The 25,639-nt window shown below is 39.9% G+C and overlaps 1 protein-coding gene across 1 annotated transcript; it reads left to right on the forward strand.

Moving 5' to 3' along the window:
- Window positions 1-22,878: 22,878 nt before the first annotated feature.
- Window positions 22,879-24,069, forward strand: LOC110113503 (polygalacturonase inhibitor 2). Its single transcript, XM_020846124.2, has one exon. It carries the CDS (start codon window positions 22,882-22,884, stop codon window positions 23,875-23,877), a length of 996 nt encoding a protein of 331 aa, XP_020701783.1. The 5' UTR covers window positions 22,879-22,881; the 3' UTR covers window positions 23,878-24,069.
- The last annotated feature ends 1,570 nt before the right edge of the window (window positions 24,070-25,639 follow it).

A 25,639-nucleotide genomic window follows, 5' to 3' on the forward strand; every position in this document is an offset into this window, starting at 1 on the left:
CCAATAAACTTCACTTCTGGAGTGGTTGTTATGTATTAAGAGATTTGTTGATTGATTTTAAAAGATTACTCTAAATTTGATCTTTAAGAGTTATTTATCCTAATGAGTTTAAACCCTTATAGACATTCATACATGTATTAATAGGTTTAGTGATCTACAAGTGAAATAAGACAATAAGTAGGAGAGTAGTAGAAATGCAAGAAGAACAAAAACTACAGAATACCGAAAAGAGAGGAAGAAATGAGAAGACAAAACAATAAAGGAATGTGGGCATTTTGTTGTTGGACATGATTCTTCGAAGCCAAGCATGTCTCTAAAATAGCCTCCTCCCTAATTCGATATGATACGAATAGGGAAGAAGGCACTCACAATGCCCTTTGCTGTCCCCACAATCCAAACAAAGCACTTGATATAAGACTCAACTCAAACAAACTTAACTACCCTCTAAATAAAGCTGCAATCGACAAAAAGAAATAAACCCCCAAAATGCAACCCGAAATAGGCCTCTTACTCAAAACCCAGATACATGATCTTACTACTCACTAATCTAAAATCATCTAGAAAACAAGTGCAAGCAAGAAAAAAAAGACAACTGCCCACATAAACAAGATTATTCACTTCAAACAAACAAAGACACAAAAGAATCTTCCAACCCAAAGCCAATCGTAGGATCATGAATCCCCAAAAGACTTATAAAACTTTTCCAATGAGACTACACATAAAGTCCTACATGAACGACCTACCAAAACCTTCCCAACACAAAACAAAACAATTCATGTGCTTTTAAGTTTGGCGTGGGGTATGTTCATGAAAACCTTCTAACAAAAAGGCTTCATGAGGCTCTCTATCATAAAACATTCGCAAAGCACATAATAGAATTTCTCGAGGTAAAACAAATAACAAATCCTTTCGTAAAACTTTCAAAAATAAAGGAACTCATGAAACTCTCCAACATAAGACAAATCATAGAAGTTTAGATATGATGTGAATCATAAAGTTTTTTTTTTAACACTAAGCCATTAATAAAACTATACGTATCTTGAGAATGAAAATCAAAATCACATTATTCTGAATCAAGTAGCTAGCAAACAATTCATTTAACATTAGATCTCAACCAAAATGCAATTATAATAAAGAAGTTTTATGCGAACTTGCTCTCCAAAATTTAAGAGGCATTCAGTGTAGTCGCTAATATAATTTCGTACAAAGCCCCAAATAAATCCAAGAAAGTATAAAAGGAATTCATTATCTCATTCCATTTCAATTTGAATCAAATACGAATAAAAGAGAGGGGTTTTGGAGCTAGCTCATTTCCATAAAAATGTTGGAAATAACGTTTCAATCACAATATGTATCATTTTCCAACAACTCCCATTGGACGCAAAATATTGCTCCACTATCATTCCTCCAATCACCACATAAGATCATTCAAACCCACTCGCTTTAAACACAAGTATTTTTGCAATACCTGGTTCCCACCAAAATGTTTATAGAAGAACGAATGAAACAAAAGTAGATGCAAATCACTATTCTCAAAAATTCACGAAAATTGCTTCAAGTGACCATTCCTTTATACTAAATCACAACAAGAAATAATTCATGGTACAGATACAAAGAATAAGCTACTAGTCTTCCAACTGAACACAACTTGCAAAAGACAAGCCTCCAAATCATATATCCGCTTCGACTTAATACTTATATCAAATGTGGTATTTGATAAAAGAAAAGAAAACAATTCATTCCTTTCTAACAATTCAAGGGACCTTCCAACATACAACAAATCACAAATCTTCCCCTCATAAAACAAATTAAGGTTCTTTTAAACACAAAACAAACCATAAATGTTCCCAACATATAATAAACCAAAGCTCTTTCTAGTATAAAGTAAGCTTTAGAGTTCTTCTAACAAATTTCCACCTCTCATGCTACATGCTATCAACAATTTCAAGAAAGGTTCTAGCCCAAATTCATGGATTTATTCTGGTACCAAATATATAACATTTGCCACGAATTTGTAACTCATAATGCTTTCCAATAAGTCAAGAAGCCACCACATAAAACATCATAAACCATTTCACATCCGTTTCACTTCAATGAGTAAAAAATGCATACCATAGATTTTTACAACCATTACCAAATTTCCTTCAAAAAAAAAAACACTTACGCAACCCACCAAAAGATAAGGTTTTACAGTATTATTGCATTGAATCCATAAATACAACCTTCATACGAAACATAAATCCGACTAATGCTTTCTAACATATAAGTCAAGTAGATAATCCTCAAAAATAACATACTCAACAAAACTTTCCAACCAAAAGATATCTCATGGAGTCTTTCACAACCTAAAGCAGGTTATGGAATTTCCAAACATAAAAAGAACTCATACGGCTTTCCAATATAGATTAACTCATAAAATATTCCAGCACAAAAATAACTTATTAAACTCCCCAAAACTCATAGTATAGCAATTTCTTTTCATGTGAGCTAAATTTGGCATACATGCTTCACAAATATAAGAGCACGTTTCAGTACATGACAGATCTCCATTTTTTTTTAAGCACAAAATCAAATAATAAGTTGAAAGATTTGCTGTATAGAGATTTATTGAAACAACAAAAATTTAAAGGTCACCATTCTCAACATCTCATCACACATAAACATAAACAAAGCATTGTGTAGGAATCCAAAAAGCCATTTCTTCAAAATATACTATAACAAAGGATGACATAAGATATCCACACAAATCCAAGGAATAAACCATTAACCACACAACCATTCGTATCAAGAAACTTCATCATAATGGTTGATCTCATTTGCATAGCAACCCGTTTGCAAGGTAGACTACAAATTTCTCATTCTTCTAAATTTCATCTAGTGAAATGTTCAACAAAGAAAAAGAAGGAGGAGGTATACTTGCCTTAGAGAAGAAGTAGAGGTCGGTTGGGCTAGTCCGGCGGTGGTGTCGGGTTTGGCCCTAGAGGTCGGACTGGCTTCGAGCTGGGGTGAGAGTCATCGAGGCGGGGCTAGGGGAAGTCGTCGGGACAGTGGGGCTCTGCTCGGGTCAGCCACACGAGAGAGGAAAGGGGAGCTTCGACTTCTCTTGCTGGTGCGAACCGAGAGCGATAGAGAGAGAGGGGGTCGGGACGGTCGAAGGAGGAGCAAGGCTTCGGGTCTGGGCCGATCACGCGCAGAAAAGGCGAAGAGGGCGCCAATATGCGAACCCCAGAGAGAAAACCAGAGAGAGGGAGAGGGGTTACCGAGTGTGAGGAGGCGATAGGAAGACTCCAGCCGCTTGCAGTGAAACTCGCTGGATCCCCTATGAGATGGAGGCTTCGGCCTTAGTTAGGGCACGGGAGGGAGAGAAGGGAGAGCCGAGCCGTTCGATCAAATTCCTCATCCAACGGTGGGGATTCAAATTGGTTTAAAAAGTCATTCAAACTTGGATTAGGATTTAGCTACACCCAAGGGACTGAAATCAGATTCAAAATCGAGTCAGGTCTGGTTCGATCCAGGTCGACTCGAACTCGCCTCGACTCGATAAAAATTAATTCAATAAAATAAGATAAAATAAATCAAACTCAAATTAATGTTGATTCGATTCTAATCAGGCTCGACGAGGCTCGATCAACACGATCAAACATATTCGAGGATAAATCAAGACAAAAATGAGGTCAACAAACTCCACCCCAACATGTGCGGTGAACAATCGGTGAAATGCACGTGTTGGCGTTGACCTCCCTATCTCTAGGAAGGTGCAACCCTACACTCAACTAAAGAGACTCACTAAGAAGATGCAATCCTACAATCAAATAGAAAGACTCGGTAGGAAAATGCAATCCTACGATCAACTAAGGAGATTCAAGAAACATACGATCACGCAAATCATGCAATAAGTGACCCACCATGTTATGCTCACACAAGTCACACAATGCTCATGCAATCATGCATCGGTCATATAATCACGCAATCAAATAATAATATCACAATATCACATAATCTGGCGAATATCATTTCATCATGCTACATTCAACTAATCATATAACAATAATTTAGTCATATCTCAATCAATCACATAGTAACCACAACCATGTGATAAATACACGATACACATCTAATCATAACAAACCACATAATAATAAGCAAATGATGGTATAATAGTCATTAACAATCATATGACTATGCAATGATCATTCAACCATGCAATGATCATGAAATCATGCAACAAATGCAGTTATCACTCAATTATATGATGCGTAATCCAACATGAAATTGTCATCTCACAATCATGTAATGATCATGCACACAATCACATAAGCATGTAAGAAATCAATCAATCACGCAATGATCACACAATACTCATATGAATACATAAGCATATAAAACTCAATTAGTTATGCATTGATCACACCACAATCATATAATCATGCCATAATCACACACTTATACAATAACCAATCAACATGTAATGATCACTCGATGATATGCTTACAAAATCATGCAAAAGTCATCAAATCATGCAATGATATTACAACAATCGTTCAGTCATATCATGCTCACTCAATCATACAAACATGGTGGGACAGAAGAGAGAAAGAAACACAACATTCGTTTGACCAAATCGAAACAACGAACGAAGAATACTCAATGCTCACTTGACTATAGTGAGGAAGAGCCAAGCAAACAAACTCAATTATCTGCATATTCATACTGAAACAGCAGAATAGGAGAAGGAAGGGATTCTATTCTCATATGAGCAAAATCGAAGTAGTGACATAAAGAACTAAAGTAAACTCAACAATCACCTAGAGCTAAAAGGTGATGCAAGGAAAAATGGAATTCAACCATCATTTGAAAACTATAATAAATAGCAAAGAGTAACAATCATAAGGAAGTAAGGAAGAATAATCAAAGATAAGGAAATCATCTATCTGCCTGACCACATCGCAACAGCAGCATAGAGAAAGAAAAAAAGGATCCCACATCCACCTGACCAGATCAAAATAGTGAATGGAGAAAACTCAAGACTCACTTGACCAGATCGAAACAGTGAACAAGAGTTGAGAAAAGTAAAGAATCGACTGTCTGCCTGACCAGATCGAAACAGCATAACAGAAGGAAAAAGAGAAACGTCCCACATTCACCTGACCAAATCGAAACAGTGAATGGGGAAAACTCAGTGCTCACCTGACCAGATCAAAACAGTAAACAAGAGTAGAGAAAAGTAAAAAATCGACTGTCTGCCTGACCAGATCAAAACAGCAGAACATAAGGAAAAAGAGAAACGTCCCATATTCACCTAACCAGATCGAAACAGTGAATGGGAAAAACTCAGTGCTCACCTGACCAGATCAAAACAGTAAACAAGAGTAGAGTAAGAAAATGACTGTCTGCATGACCAGATCGAAACAGCAGGACAGAAGGAAAAAGTGATCCAACATCCACCTGACCATATTCGCAATGGCAGATGAGGATGACCTAATGTTTACCTGACCAGATCGAAAGGGTAAAACAAAGGGTCGAAGAAAATTCTAATGTCCACCTGACCATATTCGCAACGGTGGGACAAAAGAGGAAAGTACACTCAACAATCACCCGACGCATATGCCGAGGTGATAAGAAGAGGATAAGGTAGTGAGGAATGCCTCCCAGGGACTCTGTCGGGCTCTCTCAACCAGAAAGGGGAGTTCAACATTTGCCTGACAGAATCGAAACAACGAATGAGAATGGCTAAAAATCCACCTGACCATATTTGCAACAGCAAATAATGAGCCCTCCTGAAAGTCTAATGTCCACCTGACCAAAATCGCAACGGTGGGACAAAAGAGGAAAGTACACTCAACAATCACCCGACGCATATGCCAAGGTGATAAGAAGAGGACAAGGTAGTGAGGAATGCCTCCTAGGGACTCTGTCGGGCTCTCTCAACCAGAAAGGGGAGTTCAACATTCGCCTGACCAGATCGAAACAGCGAATGAGAATGGCTCAAAATTCACCTGACCATATTCACAACAACGAATAATGAGCAATCCCGAAAGTCTAATGTCTATCTGACCAAAATCGCAACGGTGGGACAAAAGAGAAAAGTACACTCAACAATCACCCGACGCATATGCCAAGGTGATAAAAAGAGGACAAGGTAGTGAGGAATGCCTCCCAGGGACTCTGTCGGGCTCTCTCAACTAGAAAGCGGAGTTCAACATTCGCCTGACCAGATCGAAACAGCGAATGAGAATGGCTCAAAATCCACCTAACCATATTCACAACAACGAATAATGAGCAATCCCGAAAGTCTAATGTCCACCTGACCAAAATCGCAACGGTGGGACAAAAGAGGAAAGTACACTCAACAATCACCCGACGCATATGTCGAGGTGATAAGAAGAGGACAAGGTAGTGAGGAATGCCTCCCAGGGACTCTGTCGGGCTCTCTCAACCAGAAAGGGGAGTTCAACATTCGCCTGACCAGATCGCAACAGCGAATGAGAATGGCTCAAAATCCACCTGACCATATTCGCAACAGCGAATAATGAGCCCTCCCGAAAGTCTAATGTCCACCTGACCAAAATCGCAACGGTGGGACAAAAGAGGAAAGTGCACTCAACAATCACCCGACGCATATGCCGAGGTGATAAGAAGAGGAAAAGGTAGTGAGGAATGCCTCCCAGGGACTCTGTCGGGCTCTCTCAACCAGAAAAGGGAGTTCACATTCGCCTGACCAGATCGCAACAGCGAATGAGAATGGCTCAAAATCCACCTGACCATATTCGCAACAGCGAATAATGAGCCCTCCCGAAAGTCTAATGTCCACCTGACCAAAATCGCAACGGTGGGACAAAAGAGGAAAGTACACTCAACAATCACCCGACGCATATGCCGAGGTGATAAGAAGAGGAAAAGGTAGTGAGGAATGCCTCCCAGGGACTCTGTCGGGCTCTCTCAACCAGAAAAGGGAGTTCACATTCGCCTGACCAGATCGCAACAGCGAATGAGAATGGCTCAAAATCCACCTGACCATATTCGCAACAGCGAATAATGAGCCCTCCCGAAAGTCTAATGTCCACCTGACCAAAATCGCAACGGTGGGACAAAAGAGGAAAGAGTAGTGAGGAATGCCTCCCAGGGACTCTGTCGGGCACCCAACCAGAAAGGGGAGTCAACATTCGCCTGACCAGATCGCAACAGCGAATGAGAATGGCTCAAAATCCACCTGACCATATTCGCAACAGCGAATAATGAGCCCTCCCGAAAGTCTAATGTCCACCTGACCAAAATCGCAACGGTGGGACAAAAGAGGAAAGAGTAGTGAGGAATGCCTCCCAGGGACTCTGTCGGGCTCTCTCAACCAGAAAAGGGAGTTCACATTCGCCTGACCAGATCGAAACAGCGAATGAGAATGGCTCAAAATCCACCTGACCATATTCGCAACAGCGAATAATGAGCCCTCCCGAAAGTCTAATGTCCACCTGACCAAAATCGCAACGGTGGGACAAAAGAGGAAAGAGTAGTGAGGAATGCCTCCCAGGGACTCTGTCGGGCTCTCTCAACCAGAAAGGGGAGTTCACATTCGCCTGACCAGATCGCAACAGCGAATGAGAATGGCTCAAAATCCACCTGACCATATTCGCAACAGCGAATAATGAGCCCTCCCGAAAGTCTAATGTCCACCTGACCAAAATCGCAACGGTGGGACAAAAGAGAAAAGAGTAGTGAGGAATGCCTCCCAGGGACTCTGTCGGGCTCTCTCAACCAGAAAGGGGAGTTCACATTCGCCTGACCAGATCGAAACAGCGAATGAGAATGGCTCAAAATCCACCTGACCATATTCGCAACAGCGAATAATGAGCCCTCCCGAAAGTCTAATGTCCACCTGACCAAAATCGCAACGGTGGGACAAAAGAAGAAAGAGTAGTGAGGAATGCCTCCCAGGGACTCTGTCGGGCTCTCTCAACCAGAAAGGGGAGTTCACATTCGCCTGACCAGATCGAAACAGCGAATGAGAATGGCTCAAAATCCACCTGACCATATTCGCAACAGCGAATAATGAGCCCTCCCGAAAGTCTAATGTCCACCTGACCAAAATCGCAACGGTGGGACAAAAGAGGAAAGAGAAGTGAGGAATGCCTCCCAGGGACTCTGTCGGGCTCTCTCAACCAGAAAGGGGAGTTCAACATTCGCCTGACCAGATCGCAACAGCGAATGAGAATGGCTCAAAATCCACCTGACCATATTCGCAACAGCGAATAATGAGCCCTCCCGAAAGTCTAATGTCCACCTGACCAAAATCGCAACGGTGGGACAAAAGAGGAAAGAGTAGTGAGGAATGCCTCCCAGGGACTCTGTCGGGCTCTCTCAACCAGAAAGGGGAGTTCACATTCGCCTGACCAGATCGAAACAGCGAATGAGAATGGCTCAAAATCCACCTGACCATATTCGCAACAGCGAATAATGAGCCCTCCCGAAAGTCTAATGTCCACCTGACCAAAATCGCAACGGTGGGACAAAAGAGGAAAGAGTAGTGAGGAATGCCTCCCAGGGACTCTGTCGGGCTCTCTCAACCAGAAAGGGGAGTTCACATTCGCCTGACCAGATCGAAACAGCGAATGAGAATGGCTCAAAATCCACCTGACCATATTCGCAACAGCGAATAATGAGCCCTCCCGAAAGTCTAATGTCCACCTGACCAAAATCGCAACGGTGGGACAAAAGAGGAAAGAGTAGTGAGGAATGCCTCCCAGGGACTCTGTCGGGCTCTCTCAACCAGAAAGGGGAGTTCAACATTCGCCTGACCAGATCGCAACAGCGAATGAGAATGGCTCAAAATCCACCTGACCATATTCGCAACAGCGAATAATGAGCCCTCCCGAAAGTCTAATGTCCACCTGACCAAAATCACAACGGTGGGACAAAAGAAGAAAGTACACTCAACAATCACCCGACGCATATGCCGAGGTGATAAGAAGAGGACAAGGTAGTGAGGAATGCCTCCCAGGGACTCTGTCGGGCTCTCTCAACCAGAAAGGGGAGTTCACATTCGCCTGACCAGATCGCAACAGCGAATGAGAATGGCTCAAAATCCACCTGACCATATTCGCAACAGCGAATAATGAGCCCTCCCGAAAGTCTAATGTCCACCTGACCAAAATCGCAACGGTGGGACAAAAGAGGAAAGAGTAGTGAGGAATGCCTCCCAGGGACTCTGTCGGGCTCTCTCAACCAGAAAGGGGAGTTCACATTCGCCTGACCAGATCGAAACAGCGAATGAGAATGGCTCAAAATCCACCTGACCATATTCGCAACAGCGAATAATGAGCCCTCCCGAAAGTCTAATGTCCACCTGACCAAAATCGCAACGGTGGGACAAAAGAAGAAAGAGTAGTGAGGAATGCCTCCCAGGGACTCTGTCGGGCTCTCTCAACCAGAAAGGGGAGTTCACATTCGCCTGACCAGATCGAAACAGCGAATGAGAATGGCTCAAAATCCACCTGACCATATTCGCAACAGCGAATAATGAGCCCTCCCGAAAGTCTAATGTCCACCTGACCAAAATCGCAACGGTGGGACAAAAGAGAAAAGAGTAGTGAGGAATGCCTCCCAGGGACTCTGTCGGGCTCTCTCAACCAGAAAGGGGAGTTCACATTCGCCTGACCAGATCGAAACAGCGAATGAGAATGGCTCAAAATCCACCTGACCATATTCGCAACAGCGAATAATGAGCCCTCCCGAAAGTCTAATGTCCACCTGACCAAAATCGCAACGGTGGGACAAAAGAAGAAAGAGTAGTGAGGAATGCCTCCCAGGGACTCTGTCGGGCTCTCTCAACCAGAAAGGGGAGTTCACATTCGCCTGACCAGATCGAAACAGCGAATGAGAATGGCTCAAAATCCACCTGACCATATTCGCAACAGCGAATAATGAGCCCTCCCGAAAGTCTAATGTCCACCTGACCAAAATCGCAACGGTGGGACAAAAGAAGAAAGAGTAGTGAGGAATGCCTCCCAGGGACTCTGTCGGGCTCTCTCAACCAGAAAGGGGAGTTCAACATTCGCCTGACCAGATCGCAACAGCGAATGAGAATGGCTCAAAATCCACCTGACCATATTCGCAACAGCGAATAATGAGCCCTCCCGAAAGTCTAATGTCCACCTGACCAAAATCGCAACGGTGGGACAAAAGAGGAAAGAGTAGTGAGGAATGCCTCCCAGGGACTCTGTCGGGCTCTCTCAACAAGAAAGGGGAGTTCACATTCGCCTGACCAGATCGAAACAGCGAATGAGAATGGCTCAAAATCCACCTGACCATATTCGCAACAGCGAATAATGAGCCCTCCCGAAAGTCTAATGTCCACCTGACCAAAATCGCAACGGTGGGACAAAAGAAGAAAGAGTAGTGAGGAATGCCTCCCAGGGACTCTGTCGGGCTCTCTCAACCAGAAAGGGGAGTTCACATTCGCCTGACCAGATCGCAACAGCGAATGAGAATGGCTCAAAATCCACCTGACCATATTCGCAACAGCGAATAATGAGCCCTCCCGAAAGTCTAATGTCCACCTGACCAAAATCGCAACGGTGGGACAAAAGAGGAAAGAGTAGTGAGGAATGCCTCCCAGGGACTCTGTCGGGCTCTCTCAACCAGAAAGGGGAGTTCAACATTCGCCTGACCAGATCGCAACAGCGAATGAGAATGACTCAAAATCCACCTGACCATATTCGCAACAGCGAATAATGAGCCCTCCCGAAAGTCTAATGTCCACCTGACCAAAATCGCAACGGTGGGACAAAAGAGGAAAGTACACTCAACAATCACCCGACGCATATGCCGAGGTGATAAGAAGAGGACAAGGTAGTGAGGAATGCCTCCCAGGGACTCTGTCGGGCTCTCTCAACCAGAAAGGGGAGTTCACATTCGCCTGACCAGATCGAAACAGCGAATGAGAATGGCTCAAAATCCACCTGACCATATTCGCAACAGCGAATAATGAGCCCTCCCGAAAGTCTAATGTCCACCTGACCAAAATCGCAACGGTGGGACAAAAGAGGAAAGAGTAGTGAGGAATGCCTCCCAGGGACTCTGTCGGGCTCTCTCAACCAGAAAGGGGAGTTCACATTCGCCTGACCAGATCGAAACAGCGAATGAGAATGGCTCAAAATCCACCTGACCATATTCGCAACAGCGAATAATGAGCCCTCCCGAAAGTCTAATGTCCACCTGACCAAAATCGCAACGGTGGGACAAAAGAAGAAAGAGTAGTGAGGAATGCCTCCCAGGGACTCTGTCGGGCTCTCTCAACCAGAAAGGGGAGTTCAACATTCGCCTGACCAGATCGCAACAGCGAATGAGAATGGCTCAAAAATAAATAGGTGGCCTACTCTACAGGCCTAAATGACCCTAATGGTCTCTAAGGCTCACAAAAAAAAAGAAAGAAAAGGGGGGGGTATCGTACCCAAAACTGGAAAAGGCCAAAATCCTAGCGATGCCCACTTCGTGTGGGAAAACAACGATGCCAACCGGCATAATAGGTGGCCTACTCTACAGGCCTAAATGACCCTAATGGTCTCTAAGGCTCACAAAAAAAAAGAAAGAAAAGGGGGGGGTATCGTACCCAAAACTGGAAAATGCCAAAATCCTAGCGATGCCCACTTCGTGTGGGAAAACAACGATGCTTAATGGCACAAGTAGGTGGCCTACTCTACAGGCCTAAATGACCCTAATGGTCTCTAGGGCTCACAAAAGGGGGCAAGCTTTGACCTATAGGGCCAAAGCTTCGTCAGTGAACTAACCTAAGGCTGGCTACCTAAACATACTAGAATACCTATTAACAAGTTGTGTATGGCATGTAGCAATTCCGATATATAATAAAAAAAGGTACTTTACAAGTTGCAGAAATTATACCTAACTGTATGTGGCGCTGCCACTTAAAAGCTTATAAACAAGTGATGTCGCTCGATCCTTGATCATTAAGCTCCGATGTACCTCGCAAATAAGATAACAAAAAAATATACATATGAGCGTAGATGCCGTTCAAAAAAGAAATGCAGGTAAATAACAAAAATATAACTAACAGGAAATTGAATATAGCTAACAGGAAATTCAATAATTGCATTTATAAAACGTGTGTATGTAATATGCATTGAATAACAAGAGAAAATGTAAGCCTGACCTAGAGCTAAAAGTTGTGTCTTAACCAAACTAGCCTAAGTATGTGTAGCGGTGTGTAGTTTTGGATATGTCTTATATAGGATGATTTAGTTAGAATTGTTTGCATTTTTTGTTTGTTAGAGGGCAAAAGGGAGATTTTAATTAAGGTTTAAATATTAGTAGTTTAGGATTGATTCTAAGGATATACTTTCTTATTAGTTGATTGATTATTTTGTTAGTTATAAATTAAAAGAAAAAAGGTGTATTCAGTGATTTATTAATAATTAAGGTTTGATTTAAGCCAGTTAAGAAATTAGTTTTAAATTTTAACACCCCATTGGATCCATTCGTGGCGTTGTGCCACCAGGCTCGAGGAACCAGGCCTCCTTAGGACACTTAGCCCCGCAGCCCGGAGTAGTCCATCCAATAAACTTCACTTCTGGAGTTGTTGTTATGTATTAAGAGATTTGTTGATTGATTTTAAAAGATTACTCTAAATTTGATCTTTAAGAGTTATTTATCTTAATGAGTTTAATTTATAATTTAATCTCCTAAGGAAATCTACATCTTTTAGATTTTAGATTGATTAAGAGTTAATTATTAGATTAGTCAGAATTGGTTTAGGTTTATGTCTTAGATTTGAAGTTTAATAATTATAAATGTTAACATTAACTTGATTAAGAATTAAAGATTTTAACATATTTTAAGAGTTAGGTTATAAATTGTTGGTTGATTATTAATGGATTAAAGAAAGAAAAGGCTAAACCTAGGAAGACGAGCCACTAAGTTTAGTTTTGATGTCTCTACCCTATAGGGAGCATGCACCCTAAGTCTAAGTTATCTAAGACCGATCCTTAATTTTTGTCCTTAGGTGTCACTAGTGTTATAGGGAACGAAAGGAGATGTTTTTCTAACCCTTATAGACATTCATACATGTATTAATAGGTTTAGTGATCTACAATTGAAATATAACAATAAGTAGGAGAGTAGTAGAAATACAAGAAGAACAAAAACTACAGAATATCGAAAAGAGAGGAAGAAATGAGAAGACAAAACAATAAAGGAATGTGAGCATTTTGTTGTTGGACATGATTCTTCGAAGCCAAGCATGTCTCTAAAATAGCCTCCTCCGTAATTCGATATGATATGAATAGGGAAGAAGGCACTCACAATGCCTTTTGCTGTCCCCACAATCCAAACAAAGAACTTGATATAAGACTCAACTCAAACAAACTTAACTACCCTCTAAATAAAGCTCCAATCGACAAAAAGAAATAAACCCCCAAAATGCAACCCGAAATAGGCCTCTTACTCAAAACCCACATACATGATCTTACTACTCACTAATCTAAAATCATCTAGAAAACAAGTGCAAGCAAGAAAAAAAAGACAACTGCCCACATAAACAAGATTATTCACTTCAAACAAACAAAGACACAAAAGAATCTTTCAACCCAAAGCCAATCGTAGGATCATGAATCCCCAAAAGACTTATAAAACTTTTCCAATGAGACTACACATAAAGTCCTACATGAACGACCTACCAAAACCTTCCCTACACAAAACAAAACAATTCAAGTGCTTTTTAAATTTGGCATGGGGTATGTTCATGAAAACCTTCTAACAAGAAGGCTTCATGAGGCTCTCTATCATAAAACATTCGCAAAGCACATAATAGAATTTCTCGAGGTAAAACAAATAACAAAGCCTTTCATAAAACTTTCAAAAATAAACGAACTCATGAAACTCTCCAACATAAGACAAATCATAGAAGTTTAGATATGATGTGAATCATAAAGTTTTTTTTTTTAACACTAAGCCATTAATAAAACTATACGTATCTTGAGAATGAAAATCAAAACCACATTATTCTGAATCAAGTAGCTAGCAAACAATTCATTTAACATTAGATCTCAACCAAAATGCAATTATAATAAATAAGCTTTATGCGAACTTGCTCTCCAAAATTCAAGAGGCATTCAGTGTAGTCGCTAATATGATTTCGTACAAAGCCCCAAACAAATCCAAGAAAGTATAAAAGGAATTCATTATCTCATTCCATTTCAATTTGAATCAAATTCGAATAAAAGAGAGGGGTTTTGGAGCTAGCTCATTTCCATAAAAATGTTGGAAATAACGTTTCAATCACAATATGTATCATTTTCCAACAACTCCCATTGGACGCAAAATATTTCTCCACTATCATTCCTCCAATCACCACATAAGATCATTCAAGCCTACTCACTTTAAACACAAGTATTTTTGCAATACCTGGTTCCCACCAAAAAGTTTATAGAAGAACGAATGAAACAAAAGTAGATGCAAATCACTATTCTCAAAAATTCATGAAAATTGCTTCAAGTGACCATTCCTTTATACTAAATCACAACAAGAAATAATTCATGGTACAGATACAAAGAATAAGCTACTAGTCTTCCAACTGAACACAACTTGCAAAAGACAACCCTCCAAATCATATATCCGCTTCGACTTAATACTTATATCAAATGTGGTATTTGATAAAAGAAAAGAAAACTATTCATTCCTTTCTAACAATTCAAGGGACCTTCCAACATACAACAAATCACAAATCTTCCCCTCATAAAACAAATTAAGGTTCTTTTCAACACAAAACAAATCATAAATGTTCCTAACATATAATAAACCAAAGCTCTTTCTAGTATAAAGTAAGCTTTAGAGTTCTTCTAACAAATTTCACCTCTCATGCTACATGCTATCAACAATTTCAAGAAAGGTTCTAGCCCAAATTCATGGATTTATTCTGGTACAAAATATATAATATTTGCCACGAATTTGTAACTCATAATGCTTTCCAATAAGTCAAGAAGCCACCACATAAAGCATCATAAACCATTTCACATTCGTTTCACTTCAATGAGTCAAAAATGCATACCATAGATTTTTACAACCATTACCAAATTTCCTTAAAAAAAAAAACACTTACGCAACCCACCAAAAGATAAGGTTTTACAGTATTATTACATTGAATCCATAAATACAACCTTCATACGAAACATAAATCCGACGAATGCTTTCTAACATATAAGTCAAGTAGATAATCCTAAAAAATAACATACTCAACAAAACTTTCCAACCAAAAGATATCTCATGGAGTATTTTACAACATAAAGCAGGTTATGGAATTTCCAAACATAAAAAGAACTCATACGGCTTTTCAATATAGATTAACTCATAAAATATTCCAGCACAAAAATAACTTATAAAACTCCCCAAAACTCATAGCATAGCAATTTCTTTTCATGTGAGCAAAATTGATTTGGGCATACATGCTTCACAAATATAAGAGCCCGTTTCAGTACATGACAGATCTCCATTTTTTTAAGCACAAAATCAAATAATAAGTTGAAAGATTTGCTGTATAGAGATTTATTGAAACAACAAAAATTTGAAGGTCACCATTCTCAACATCTCATCACACATAAACATAAACAAAGCATTGTGTAGGAATCCAGAAAGCCATTTCTTCAAAATATACTATAACAAAGGATGACATAAGAGATCCACACAAATCCAAGGAATAAACCATTAACCACACAACCATTCGTATCAAGAAACTTCATCAAAATGGTTGATCTCATTTGCATAGCAACCCGTTTGCAAGGTAGACTACAGATTTCTCATTCTTCTAAATTTCATCTAGTGAAATGTTCAACAAAGAAAAAGAAGGAGGAGGTATACCTGCCTTAGAGAAGAAGTAGAGGTCGGTTGGGCTAGTCCGGCGGTGGTGTCGGGTTCGACCCTAGAGGTCGGACTGGCTTCGGGCTGGGGTGAGAGTCGTCATGGCGGGGCTAGGGGAATTCGTCGGGACAGTGGGGCTCTGCTCCGGTCAGCCACACGAGAGAGGAAAGTGGATCTTCGACTTCTCTTGCTGGTGCGAACCGAGAGCGACAGAGAGAGAGAGGGGGTCGGGACGGTCAAAGGAGGAGCAAGGCTTCGGGTCTGGGCCGATCACGCGCAGAGAAGGCGAAGAGGGCGCCAATGTGCGAACCCCTAGAGAGAAAACCAGAGAGAGGGAGAGGGGATACCGAGTGTGAGGAGGCGAGAGGAATACTCCAGCCGCTTGCAGTGAAACTCGCTGGATCCCCTGTGAGATGGAGGCTTCGGCCTTAGTTAGGGCACGGGAGGGAGAGAAGGGAGAGCCGAGCCGTTCGATTAAATTCCTCATCCAACGGTGGGGATTCAAATTGGTTTAAAAAGTCATTCAAACTTGGATTAGGATTTAGCTACACCCAAGGGACTGAAATCAGATTCAAAATTGAGTCAGGTCTGGTTCGATCCGGGTCGACTCGAACTCGCCTCGACTCGACCAAAATTAATTCAATAAAATAAGATAAAATAAATCAAACTCAAATTAATGTTGATTCAAATCGAATCGGGCTCGACGAGGCTCGATCAACATGATCAAACATATTCGAGGATAATTCAAGACAAAAATGAGGTCAACATTGGTCTCTTCGGTCATGGATCCTATTTGGAAGGAAATAATTATTTTGCTTATTCCTAAAGTCTCTAATCCATTGGTTCCCTCTAACTTTAGACCAATTAGTTTATGTAATTCGGTTTATAAAGTAGCGGCAAAAGTCATTTTGAACAGGATGTCTTTGATTATTCATAAATTGATCTCTGAAGAACAAGTTGCATTCTTGAAAGGTAAATCTCTTTTTGATCATGTGCTAATTTCCCAAGAGGTTATGCATAAACTCAAAAATTCTAAATCCTCAAAAGGTTTGGTTACTTTCAAAATTGATATGGAACAGGCCTATGATTCAATGGGATGGCCTGATTTAAGAAAATCCTTGGAGTATTTTGGATTTCCTTCTAAATTCTCTAGCCTCATTTTGGAGTGTGTTCAAGATTCAAAATTTTCCATTCTTATCAATGGTAATCAATCTAATTGGATAGAAAGAAAGAGTGGTTTTAGACAAGGTTGCCCCTTGTCTCCTTTATGTTTTATTCTTTGTGCTCAATTGCTCTCTAATTCTCTAAACAAAAGGAGGATACTATTGGTATTCAGCTGTGGTCAAGGGGCCCGAGAATCTCACATTTATTATATGCTGACGATGTGATCATCTTCTCAGAAATAAGAATAAAGGTAGTGAAGGAAGTTAAATCTATTTTAAAGAGCTTTTGTGGATGGTCTGGCCTAAGAATCAACTTCAATAAATCTTGCATGATTTTTGGAAAGATGGTTAATAGAAGGAAGAGGTAGATTATAGCTAGGATCATGGGGTTCAAAGCTTCTAAAGAGCTGAATTATCTTGGTATAAAACTAGCCACAAGAAGATTGGTCAAGGAAGACTTCCATTTTATTATTGACAAAGCTTTGAAGATGACAAACACTTGGGGAGGAAGGATGATTTCTTTGGCAGGAAAGATTTTGTTGACTAAATCTATCCTTTTATCATTTACAATCTTCCATTGTACTAATTCTTTGGTGCCTAAAAGCATTCTTAATGAAGTTGACAAGATATGTAGGAATTTTATTTGGAACAAAACTAATCGTAGATATGGTATCCATTATGTTAATTGTAATGTTATGTGCCTTCCTTTGGATCGGGGAGGAAGAGGGCTGCACTCTTGCTCTAGTATTGTAGGCCCATTGAGAGCTAAATTGGCTTGGAGATACATGGTTAATAAGGAGTCCTTGCTTCACAAAGCTCTATTTCCGAGATATGGGAATGTATTGAAAGAAGGAGTTACAAGGAGGACGGGTTCTTCGGCTGGAAAGATCATTTTTAAAGGAGGCAAGTCTGTTAATACAATTATCAGGTGGAAGGTAGCCAATGGACTGGACATTGATGTATATAATGATACATGGATTCTGGAAAAAAAAAATTGAACAAATGGCCAACATTTATTATTCCAACAAATAGCCAATGGACTGGACATTGATGTATATAATAATGGAAGATGGAATGTGGAAGCCTTGAAAGATTATATGGGAGATGATCTTGTTAACCTTGTTTCTCAAATCAAGATTAACAATTAGTCAATTGAAAGACAAGATAGAATTGTTACTTCAGTCGAATGGTAAATCCATTTCAGCAATGATTTCTGAAAAATTTAAAGCAAATAGTGGCAGCAAGCATTATTGGAGTTGGATTAAAAATGCCAAACTCAACCCAAGGGTTGAGACATTGTGGTGGAGAATTTTCAATGATGCTATTCCCACTAATAAAATGTTAGAATACAGAAGATTACATAACTATAAGCTTTGTCCGAGAAGTTTTCTAGAAGATGAAGACATTGATCATATTGTGGCTAGATGCCCAAAGCTGAGAGATGTTATTTTTCAAATTGGGAAATGGGGTTTTCAATTTCCTATATTTGATTCCTTAATAGAGTGAAGCAATTGGATGTCTAAACAATGATCATTTATGATCAACTTATATTGTAACATGGTGTTCTTCTCTTGGAAGTCCAGGAACAATTTAATTCACAATGGCAAAGAAGAAAGTGCTTCAGTTATTGGAGCTAAAGAAGTGAGTTTCTCCTCATTCATGGCTCAAGGGTTTAGTAGAATCTCGGGTAAATGGGATATTAATCAGTCTTCAAGGCTGTCCAACATTCATTGGTATCCCCCTCCACCCGATTGGCTTAAGGTCAACGTGGATGCTTCCTTACTACCTTCTTATAAAGCTGGAATAGGAGGTGTAGTACGTGATTTCAAAGGCAGATTTCTCTTGGCTTTTGGTAAGTCGTATGTTCATTGGGATATTTCTACATTGGAGCTTCTTGCTACTCAATCTATCAAGGAGGTGATCAAGGATTGGATGTTCAAATACAAAGGTATTATAATTGAAGGAGACAATGCTAATGTGATGAAATTCTTGCAATAATCTCAACAAAAGGGGACTACTAAGCATGGTAATATGGATCTTTTTTATGGTTTTTGATCAAATTATTTTTAATTGTGTGGATAGAAGATGCAATAAGTTAGCAGATTTATGTGCTAACTATGGCATTTTGAGTTTTTTTTATTTGTGAAGATATCAACATATATATGATTCCTCCTTCCTTTATGTCTATCTTAAAGGAGGAATCTAGAGTTGATAGTCTTTAGTTGTTCCTATTTACTTTTTCAGTTTTTTTTTTTTAGGAAATTTGAGGGCTTAGCCCTTTCTATTAAAAAAAACAGAGGATTACAATGAAAGAAAAACCAAAAATGCATTGCCAAGGAAAAAAACTAGGCAAGCAGCTAGAACATGTAAATAAAAACAACTAAAAATGGAAAAGAAGAACCCAAAAAAAAAAGACAGGAAGACATGTCTGGCCTGGACTCAGAATAAAATTATCTAATCATGAAAGCAATTAGTCTCCTTTGGTTGCTCGTAGACGGTCCTAAAGGAGTGGTAGGATTCATCATCGTCCACGGCCCAAAATTTAGCCTGCCAAAAATTCCAAAATCAACCAGCAACGAAGCAGCAACAGAAGAAGGATTTGGGCAACAACAGAGAATTCCACCAATAAAACCAAAACAAGGAAATAATTGCCTACCCAAAATCCAATACCGTCCAGCATCTAACTAGCAGCAGTTAAGGGGGAATGAGCAATAACCTCTCAAAACAACAGCATTAACCATATGATCATCTAGAAAAAACAATCCTCCCTCAAAGGTAAGATAAGCACCCCCTAAATCAAATTCCAACAAGGATAACGAAGTGTCATCAACCTTGAATTTTATAGAAAAAGCCCAGAAAAGGCACTGTCTAGCCAAAGCACCAGCCAATAAAAGCCCCGTCTAGCAAAAAACCTTCCTGCCATAAGAAATAACAAGCCCCAGCCCAACGCCAACTAGTGATAGGACATCATAAGCTCTTCTTTTATCAGATTTCCACATTTCCAACTATCAAGTTTTAGATACACAGCTTTATAAACTTTCTTTGCTAACGCAACAGCACAAGCAATCCTCCCGTTATGCTTACTAGAGTTTCGCTCAGTCCACAGGGAATAGACAGTAACATTTAAAATCACCAAAGCTCCAAGTTTAACTTCCCTATTTAAATCCAACCTAGCAATAAACTGAAGAGCTTGGCCTAAGTTGGGTCTAAGAAGAAAGCTGTTAAATTGAGGAATAAGCCTACTAATAACTTGGAAGGAATAATCACATTCAAATAAGAGATGGGCAGTGGTTTCTGGGTACAAGTGGCAAAGAGGACAACTAAAATCACCAATTGCAATGTTTCTCGCACTCAAGACATCAGATGTCTTGAGACCATTAGAAAGAGCCATCTAGGAGTAGACCGAATGTCTAAGTGAATGTTTTTTGTGCCAAACCAGTGAATCCCAGTCAACATCATTTTCTAAGGAAAAAAACTCTTTATAAAAGTCCTTGAAAGTAGCATTTTCATTGTTGTCCCTAGTTAGATGTTTGGAGCAGCCATTAGAAATTGGAATGGATAATGAACTCTTTAATATGGCAGCTGAGGGAATTAGGAAGGGACCAAGAGGTCCCAGTCATCCAAGTGGAAAGTGTTATTGAATCCGTAATACCAGCGCTGTGATCTAAATCTAGAAAGGAATCCAGAATGGAGCCATTGGGACACCAATGATCCCAGAGAGTAGCAATGGAGCTATTAGACAGGACATGAAATCTAACATTGCTTTTATACAGATTAGCAGTAATTGGATACTTTTCCAAAAAATAGTGCTATGACGAGGAGTCGGCTTCCAAGGTGAGGTATATCTAATTTTGATCCTTCTAGATAGTTGGGAATCATGATTGTAAATCGTGATAATAGAATCACAGTTATAAGCCGATCTAAGAGAGTGTAAAGAGGCAATGCCAAGGCCACCTTTAGAGTAAGGCATAGTATAATTTTTCCATGAAATGAGATGCAATCGCTTAGAATGGTCACCACTATGATAGAGAAATTTGGAACAAGCCTTATCAATTTTCTTCAAGATGATTTTTGTAATAATAGAGCCTCTAATCCAATAAGCAACATAGGTTGGTAATAGTATATTTGATGAATTGAAGTCTACCTGCAAAATAAAGAAACTTTGTTTTGCAACCGAAAAGCAGGTTAGTAATTTTATCAATAAGAGGGGAGAAGTCGGAGAGCTTAGATCTCCACAGAGAAATGGGGATACCCAAGTAAGGAATGGTGGTGGAGCAAGTGTGAATGTGAAGGGCTTGAGATATGGAGGAAGAGATGGTGGCTGAGGATGCGAAAATGAGTGAGCTTTTGTGTAGATTAAGGTTGAGGCCAGAGAGACAGGAGAATTGGTGAAGAATGCCCATAAGATTTTCACAATTGTTAATTTCAGCTTTGCCAAAAACAAGCAAGTCGTCAGCATAAGTGAGATGAGTCAAATGGAAATCTTCAAAGTGAAAACCTTCAAATTTGTCATAAGAGTATTGTCTTCTATGAGGCAAGAGAGAGCATCCATAATAAAATAGAAAAGAAACGGGCTAACAAGGCAACCTTGCCTAAGACCAGAGGATGATCCAAAGAATCCTTCAAGCCCTCCATCAATACAAGTGGAGAATTTGATGTCACTGATGCAAGCTTTAATTCACTGGATGAATAAAGGAGGAAGCCGCTTTTGAGCCATCCTAGCAAAAAGAAAATCCCTTAACACAGTGTCAAATGCTTTCATAATGTTAAATTTTGCACAAACAAATCTATCCTTATGAGTCTTAGAGATGAAACCAAGAATCTCAGCCGCAAGGATAGTATTATTAGAAGAGAACCTATTAGTAATGAAAGCAGCTTGTCTTTGGTGAATGATCTCAGACATGAAGGGCTTGAGCCTTAAGGCTAGGATCTTGGCAATAATTTTGTGAAAAACATTACATAGAGATATAGGCCTGAACTCTTGGATGGATTCAACATGTGTTTTCTTGGGAATTAGTGCAATGACAGTAGCTTTTACACGATTGGGAAGATAACACTTGTTAAAGAAAGACTTAACAGCATGACAGACAGATATCCCAGTAATAGGCTAAGTCCTTTTGAAAAATTCTGCATTAAACTCGTCCGGCCCAGGTGCAGAAGAAGAGCAGCCAGAGTTAATTGCCTCCCGAATATCCTCATTAGTTACATGAGTAGTCAAAAGCGCCTTAGCATTTTCAGATAGCAGATTTCCATCATGAATAATCTCCACATTGTTGAGAGTAGGAGTGGGAGAGTTGTAGAGATTATTGAAGTAATGAATAATTCCATTAAAATCAGCCTTTTGAGCATTACCACTAATAGAGGAATTGAGAATGCACCTATTATGAGATTTCTCAAATTAATCTTGGAATATAAGAATTTGAGGTCCTCTTCACCATGCTTTAACCATTTAACTTTGACTCTTTGAATGATCCATTTTGCCCTTAAGGAGTTGTAGAATGCAAGATCAAAATTAATCTTTTTAAGATTACCACAAAGGTGGGAGTTGAGAGGATCCAAATCAACTTTTTCAGTTTCTTAATGCAATCTTATGCATTTCTTTCAAAAAAAAAAAACTGTTCAAAAAAAAAAAAAAAAAAAACTTTAAAAAAAAAAAAAAAAAAAAAACGGCAAGTCAGCATTTTTCATTGAATAGTTAAAACAAAAAAATAAAATAATCCAGTCAAATCTCCCGGCTGCTATTGACCCATCCACGCGTGACGCAGTAAAGAATCTCTTCCCACTTCTTCCACGAACTTACAAGTTACAACTCTATAAATACCGAACCTCTTGCGACTTTATCCAAAAACAAGCTGTATGCATGGCTTCCATGCGCCCCAGCTTCCTCATCCTACTCTTCCTTCCCCTCCTCATCGCTGCCGACAAATGCAACAAAGACGACAAACGTGCCCTCAACTCCATCAAATCCGCCTACAACTTCACCGGCTGGAACTCCGCAACAGCCTGCTGCGATTGGAGCGGCGTCGAATGTGATCCTACCGTCCCCGGCACCGATGGTTCTCGCGTCACCGGCCTATTCGTTCAAACCGATTCCACCATCACCGGCACCATCCCCTCTGCCGTTGGCGACCTCCCTTTCCTCACCACTCTAAGCTTCCACAAACTCCCCAATGTCACTGGTAACATCCCATCCTCCATTACCCGTCTCACACGCCTCTCTATCCTCTTCCTCTCCTGGAACTCTCTCTCGGGGCCGATCCCCTCGTTCCTCTCCCAAATCCCCTCTCTCACAGACATCGACCTCTCTTTCAATAAATTCTCCGGCTCAATCCCCCCTGAACTTGCCAAGCTTCCTTCTATCCAACAAATTGATTTCTCCCGCAACCGCCTCACCGGATCTATCCCAGCTGAATTTGGCAATTTCAACAAATCCTCCCCACCGAATCTCATTTTCAGCCACAACAGCCTCTCCGGCGATTTACCGGTCTCCCTCGGCGTGCCGGTATGGGGTAAAATAGATCTGAGCCGGAACAATTTGACTGGCGACGCTTCTTTTTTATTTGGTGCGGGGAAGTCGACGCGGTATATTGATTTGAGAAGGAATGAGTTCGCGTTTGATCTTAGTCGGGTTACGTTTCCGGTGAACTTGACGGTTTTAGATCTGAATCTTAATAAGATTATAGGGTCGATACCGGCTCAGATAAACCAGGTGGACCCGACTTACTTTCCTGTGTTCAACGTTAGTTATAACCGGCTTTGTGGTGAAATTCCGGCTGGGCCGATCACTGCTATGTTTGGAGTGGATTCGTATTTTCACAACAAGTGCCTCTGCGGCTCGCCGTTGCCTCCCTGCTAGAAGTTAAAATTTAAAAATATCAGTTGTGTTGTTACCCAATAATTTTTTTTTTTAAATTAATGTTGTTTTCGTAATTATTCCTGTGACGAGTTTGCGTAATTTGTTTTCGTCATATTTCCTGTGACGAGTTTGTGTAATTGTTTTGCTTTTCTTTTCCTGATATTAATAAAAATGCTCGTGCATTTGCAAGAAGTAAACAAAGATATAATTAGATTTTGTTTGGGATAATATTCTTAATGCTTTATAAAACAGATTTCTAGTTTAAAATTTATTTGAATTAGAAATTTTTGAAATGAAAATTTTTTGATAAAACAATGAGAGGTATTTTAAAAAATATAAAGCTTCTATAATAGAATATATAAAAAAATATAACTAAATAATAATGTGATAAAAATATTTTTATTTTAATATTCATTGAGCTTAGTTTGAAAGAATTGAAATATTACTGAAATGAGCATGATAAGTGTAACGGTACCTTCAACCTAGCATTGTAGAATATAGTAGAAGAAAAGGAAAATGCAGTAGTAAAGAACAGAGCAAGGTAGTAATGTATTCCATGCATATTAAAGTTGAATAGAGTAGTTTCTTATATACTAGCTAAGACATTTAGTACTAATTACATAAGTTCTTTTTAGATTGTTGAAAAGAAGTGACTGTGATTTGATCAAGTATAAAGGTAGATAGTGATGCCTGAAGAACACCAAACAAAGATGGTAGCCAGTTTGGGCGAAAAGGGATTTGAGAAGAATAGCATTTCCAAAGGAGCAACACTATTACCACCCCTCAAGTTGAGGTAGATTACAGACCATAAACTTTTCTCTGAGAGAAGCAAAAGTAGAGTTGGGTGGTGCCTTCATAAGATGTCTTCTATCTAATTTGTTGTAGAAGTATGTTGAATAGTGATGACAGCAGATTGTATGGCTTCTCAGATGAAATGTTGATCAATTTTTATATGCTTTGTACATGCATGAAAAATCAGGTCGCTGGCAAAAGAAAGGGATGAAATGTTGTCACATAACAAGACAGTAGTATCAAGTTTAAGTGGGAAGTCTTGGTAGAGTCAACGAAGCAAGATAATCTTAGCGGTGGAAGCAACAACAGAGCATTATTTATCCTCTGTTGAAGATCTCGCGATCGTAGTTTGTTTTCTTACGCTCCATGTGAGAAGATTTGGACCGAGAAATATGTCGACAATCCCAGTCATAGACTTGCAATCTTCGGTGTCAGCTACCCAATTAGAGTCGGAGAAGGCTTGAAGTTGGAGATGGACTCATTGGAGAAGAGGGCCATGTGTTGAGGTGCCCTTTAAGTGTCACGACCCGGCCCGGTTAGCTCGCAAGTGCGAGGCGGGAACAGAGATCGGACAGAAAGAAGATAAAAGAAACTTTACAAAACAATTAATATAACTCCAAAATGAAGCATCAACAATTAATATAACTCATTATTCGAGGTCAATTTCCCCGGACTCAATTCTAGCACCTAGGTCTTCGTAGCCTAGAAAAGACGTCACCCATAGGATTTCCCTTAGGTGGATACCTATTGACGTTGCATCGACTTGAACCTATCACTCAACTCAAATCAAGCTCGATTTTTAATTCGTCGATGTCGATCGACTCAATCTAATTTATTTTCGATCAAATTGATACATTATTGGGCTCAAATCAATTCACCAATCGAATCAAAATCAAATCAAATTAACTAAAATTGAATTCGACTTCAATGGCACTGATTAACCCGTTTTGACTCGTCACAAGTATATATA

Source organism: Dendrobium catenatum, unplaced genomic scaffold (assembly GCF_001605985.2).
Source record: "Dendrobium catenatum unplaced genomic scaffold, ASM160598v2 fragScaff_scaffold_716, whole genome shotgun sequence".
Lineage (NCBI taxonomy): Eukaryota > Viridiplantae > Streptophyta > Magnoliopsida > Asparagales > Orchidaceae > Dendrobium > Dendrobium catenatum.